At 63.7% G+C, this 5146-nt stretch overlaps 1 protein-coding gene across 1 annotated transcript in view; it reads left to right on the plus strand.

Moving 5' to 3' along the window:
• The window catches only part of VOLCADRAFT_86667 (uncharacterized protein), a gene marked incomplete at both ends in the record, with an annotated part of 26467 nt that overhangs the window by 16559 nt on the left and 4762 nt on the right, over window positions 1-5146 (plus strand). Inside the window, 9 exons of the mRNA XM_002946365.1 lie at window positions 807-885; window positions 1312-1450; window positions 1773-1918; window positions 2229-2315; window positions 2540-2685; window positions 3035-3233; window positions 3407-3606; window positions 3893-4091; window positions 4485-4742. Coding sequence (XP_002946411.1) covers window positions 807-885; window positions 1312-1450; window positions 1773-1918; window positions 2229-2315; window positions 2540-2685; window positions 3035-3233; window positions 3407-3606; window positions 3893-4091; window positions 4485-4742 — 1453 coding nt within the window. The remainder of the gene's footprint in view (window positions 1-806; window positions 886-1311; window positions 1451-1772; window positions 1919-2228; window positions 2316-2539; window positions 2686-3034; window positions 3234-3406; window positions 3607-3892; window positions 4092-4484; window positions 4743-5146) is intronic.

The raw sequence follows: 5146 nt of genomic DNA on the forward strand, positions 1-5146 counted from the left end.
TGGCGGCGTGGCGGCTGCTGATTGAGAGACACGTGCTGCCGGTTGTGGAAACCCGGTCCACCAAGTTTGACAGGTGGGGGGGGAGGAGGGGGGGAGAGGGGGGAGGAGGGGGAAGGAGGGGGGAAGAGGGGGGAGGAGGGGGGAGGAGGGGGGAGGAGGGGGGGAGGAGGGAGTGTGTTTATTTGTGCCTGGCGAATACTGCGAGATAGGTGTTCACGTGAAGAGGAGACCGGGGCTGGGGGAAGGGGAGGGAAGGTGTGACCACCACTCCGAACCGCGGCTTGCACCTCGATTACGCCGCCCCGCTGATCGGCTTAACCCCCTGCACCCCCCCCACTAATGACCGATTATTTCAAGTTGGACCAGTGGCCGGCCGTGACACTTAGGCACTCAACCACCGAACGCGCCAACGCCCGGGGCTGAAAACCAAAGAGTCCCCAAAACTGGGTGGAGAGGGCGGGAATGACAGTATGAACCTAAGGTCACGATACGGCGAATAGCCGGAACAGAACAGTGTAATAACCATACTGAAGCAAGTACGACAAGTACAACAAGTAACATCTTCGTCCAAGAACCCGCCTTCTCGCAACGAGAAGTCTACGCTTTCCCCGCCCTCCATCCGCAGTACTAATTCCGCCGATTCTGTGTACGGCGTTAATCTCTGTTGGGGTTTGGGATTCCCCCTCTCCCCCCCTCCCCCCCGGTGGTGGTGGTGGTGGTTATTGTTACAAAGGCACCATGAAGGTGCTGCTTCTTGCTGTCATCCCCCCTTCCCCCTTCCTTCCTTCCTCTATGTATGCATGTAGGTATCTGGAGGAGATGATGGGACCCTCCATCATGTCGCTGGTATTGGCCTGGGAGCCGCAACTCAAGGCGCTGTTCAGGGTGGGTGGGGAGGTGGGGAGGTGGGGGTGGGGATGGGGGTAGAGGAGGAGGGGAGGAGGGAACAGCCGCCCCAGGTAAGGGCCGTTGGGTAGCTAAGCGCGGAGGTCTAGCAGGGTAGCAGGGGGAGAAGGGGAGGGGAGAGGGGGAGGGTGGGACTATTGTGCAAGCTCCCCCTCTCCGGGTAAACACCGCGGCTACTGCCACTGCCATTTCCACTGCCACATCACCATCACGCACCTCCCCATCACCTCTTATCTCCCCCGAATACTGGCTCCGCAAACAGCCCTGTCACACTCAGACATACACACAGACACACCGTAACGCAACGTGCCCGGCCACACGTGACTTTTGGGCCCCCGTTGCTTCCTGCCTTTTTGCCTTCTCCATGTACAACACCTCCCTGTACTACACATTCGTACTTCACAGATCTACGGCAAGGACGAGTCCAAGCAGACCACCGGTCGGCCCCCCGGCTCCCTCCGCCCGGCCACCTCGGGCCGCAGTCGGGGCAGGTCGCTCTCCAGAGCCAGGTCCAACAGCCCCTCAAGACCTAGTACGGCAAAGAGTGAGATCACACATACACACACAGACGCACACACGCACCCGTAACTGCAACTACAACCGCAACTGTGCGCCTTATGGGCCACGGTTACGCCTGCTTGTGTGCATGTATGTATGTGCGTATGTAAGTATGTATGTGCGTATGTATGTGTGCGCTGGCCTATCACCGCCCAACTCACCCCAACCCAAACCCCGTTGGCCTTCCCCTCTCGCTCCATCCCTTTCCTCCCTCTCTCTTCCCTCCCTAAACACCTCCTCCAACCCCTCCCTAAACACCTCCTCCCCCCCCTCCCTACACACCTCCTCCCCCCCCTCCCCGGCTCCAGGTCCCCGGGCCAGGTCCCCGGGTGGCAAGTCCGCCAGCAGCAGCCGCCAGGGCAGCGGCTCAGACAGCCCCGACGGGGGCCGGAGCAGCTTCAACCGCATCACCATGTCCTTCGTGCAGTTCCTGCAGCTGTGCCAGGACCGCAAGGTGTGCGTGCGTGTGAGGGGGGAGGGGGAAAGGGTTTTGAGGGCGGTGCTCCATCCGCAGTGCTACCCCCCGGGCCCCCACCCCCTTACGTAGGTAGCCCTCCGAGGTGGGAGCCGCCGGATGTGTGGCAGTGTGGGGGCTGGGGGGTGGCGGGAAGGGGGGGAGCCCGGATGGGGGCCTGGGAGCCCCCCTTCAGCCACCTTACCTCCACCACCCTTCTCCTGCCCTAGCCAGCCTTGCCGTACCATGCCGTACCTCCCCACCGCAACCCAGACCACCTCCCTCCCTCCCCTGCCCCCGAACCGCTCAGATCATCCCCGCACTCATACAGCCGGCCGGTCTCGAGGAGATCTTCCGGAGGGTCAACTTCATCGACGGAGTGGAGAGCTACATCCGGGTAGATCAAAGGGGTTGGGCTGGGGGTCGGGGGTCGGGGGGGGGCGGGGGGGCGTGAAGGAAGGAGGAGGAGCCCCACGCGTACAGCTGCTGGGGCGCCAGCTGGGTCGGTCTCCACGTTGTAGTGGCTTACTTATCACCTGCCCCCTCCCTCCCTGTACCGCCTCACCACCTTCCTTGCTTTGCCTCCCCCTCCCTCCCCCTCTCCCTCCTCCCCCCCATCAGAACATGGCCTACCCCCAGTTCGTGGACGCCGTGTGCCTGACCGCCATGACCATCTACCACCACCCCCGCTACAAGGAGCAGGCCATGACGGTGGAAGACATGCTGGAGACGTTCTTCTCGCAGCTGTGTGCCCTGAAGCGGGCGAGGTAGGGGGAGGGGGGCCGGGGGGCCTGGGGGGCCATGGGACCTGACCTGACCTGTGTGTGTATATATGTACGTATGTATGTATGTATGTACGTACATGTCCCGCCCGATTCAGCTGTTGCACATGTCCCTGGCCTCGGAGGAGAGGGGCCGGGGGGGGGGGCTGGGCGGGGGGGGCTGGGGACCCCCATGGTGGCTGCATGAGCCCCGGTCCTGTCCATATCTTGACCCTCTCAGGGACATACAAACATACGGACACACATGTGCACATTTGCTCTGTCCGAGCCCCTCCCGCCTTGTCCCCCTCTCCTTTCTCCCCTACTTCCCTTCCCCCCACCCCCCAACTCTCAGGACCAAGGCCACCAACATGGGGGGCATGGAGAGTGCAGCCGCAGCCGCTGCAGCCGCCGCCCGGGGTGCGGGGGCCGTGGAGAACCCCTACGCCCAGTGGTGGTCACTGCGCTTCGAGGCAGCCGCTCCGGAACCGGGGGAACACGTGCCCGACTGGTCGTACCTCTCGTCCAGCGATTACGCACCCGTACTGCTGCAGGTATGAGCAGCGCGTACGGCAGGGCATATGGGTACAAACCGCTGTTTCTCCTCTTTCCCCCGCCTGTTGTACTGTTGCGCCCCAGATGCCCCTTCCCAAGCCCTACCCTCGATCCCACTCTGTCCTGGGCGTGTGTCTATGTGTCTATGTATGTATGTACGTGTGTGTATCAGGATCTGGTGGTTCCTCCGCCCCCGGTTCCGGACCAAATAGCTCGGATGCTGGCCAGGGCGGCGGTGCTGCACAACAGGGGGGACTGCCCGGCGGCGCTGTCGGAGTACGACAAGGCGGCGGCGGCGTGGCGGGCGGCCATGTCGGGTGGCGGCCACCTGCCGCTGGGTGCGAGCCTGACGCTGACCCCTGAACAGGAGATGTGAGTGCCCCCCCTCGGGGGCCCCTGGGGTGTGTGTAGGGGGAGGGGTAGTGTGTGGGTCTAGGGTGTCGTACAGACGGGAAGGGACGCATGCGGTGATGCAAGACCGTAGGCCGTGACATGAGATGCCCCTCGCTTCGGAAGTGGGAGGAGGACGGGGAGGGGGCCCCCACCATCACCACCACCATTACCCGGTATTGCCAGCCTGCAGTCATCATCACCAACGCCGCCACTCCCCCTGCCGCAACCTGCTCCCCCCCCCGCCCCCCCCCCGCCCCCGGCACAGCTACTTGTGTCTGGTACGTGCAAGTGTGCTCATGAGCTGCGGACGGGACAACTCGGCCTTGCTGCTGTACGACACCGCCGAGCAGCACCTCAGCCGTCTCCCCCAGGGTCACCCCGCCGAGCCCCTGCTTCACGGCTGCCGGGGTCACCTGCTGTACCACATGGGGCGACTGCAGGACGCGTTTGAGAGGCTGGTGCATGTGAGGAGTGTGTGTGTGGGGGGGGAGGGAGGGTGCGAGTGTGGCGGGGTCAACCGTGGTTCTAAGCTGTTGCGATGTCCGTGCTGGGGGTTTGAAGGGGGGACGGGAAAGAGCGGGAAGAGGGGACTTGCAAATTAGTCCGGGGCCCACCACCACACCACAAGCACACCGCAGGCACCCCACCCACCTACACACCTGATCTGCCTCTCTCAGCTCCATGTGGGCTCCTCCTCCCCCTTTTCCGCGCACCCTCTTCACCTACCAATCATTTTGCCGGGATCTCCTCCTGCGCCTTCCTGCAATACCCCATCCCCTCACCCCCTCTCCCCCGCCCTTGTCCGGGTCTTCTCCTTCGCCTTCCCTCCTCGCCCCTCCCTCCTCGCCCCCCCCCAGGCCAAGGTCCTCCGCGAGCAGCACCCCGACATGGGGTCGCACCACGTGGACACCGCCCTGGCCCACCACAACCTGGCCTGCTGCCTGGACCGACTGGGCAAGACCCACCTGGCCCTCAGGCTGCTGGCGGGGGCGGTGGAGACGTTCCGGGTGGTGCTGGGGGGCAGCCACCCGCGGACCCTCACGGCCGCCAGGAACATGGGCCACATGCAGCACCGCCTGTTCAAACTGGACCTGAGGTACCGCTCCGTGGCGCAGGTGGGGAGGGGGCGAGCTGGTGGGGTGGGGTGAGGGTGGTGTTGAGGAGGGAGATGGAGATGCGGGGGGTACGTACGCGCGTGCATGTGTTCTGTGTACGGGCTGCGGGATAAGGTCCTCCTTTGCGGCCAACACCCCGACACCCCGAAAACACACTCACTGGAGTGCCATAAACCCTTTCTATTGACCTGCTTCTTCCTGACAGCATTCCCTGGCCGCCTGGATGTATGTATGTATGTATGGGTGGATGGATGGTTGGATGGATGGATATCCTGGATGTCGTTGAAATCCTCCTGGTAGTCGCCACGCCTGCCGCCCTGAGGCACTAATGCACCACCACCACCACCACCACCACAACGGCATTTCCCTAATCGGTGTGTTAGCAGTTCCCCCCCCCTTCCCTC

This window comes from Volvox carteri (genome assembly GCF_000143455.1).
Source record: "Volvox carteri f. nagariensis unplaced genomic scaffold VOLCAscaffold_3, whole genome shotgun sequence".
Classification (NCBI taxonomy): domain Eukaryota; kingdom Viridiplantae; phylum Chlorophyta; class Chlorophyceae; order Chlamydomonadales; family Volvocaceae; genus Volvox; species Volvox carteri.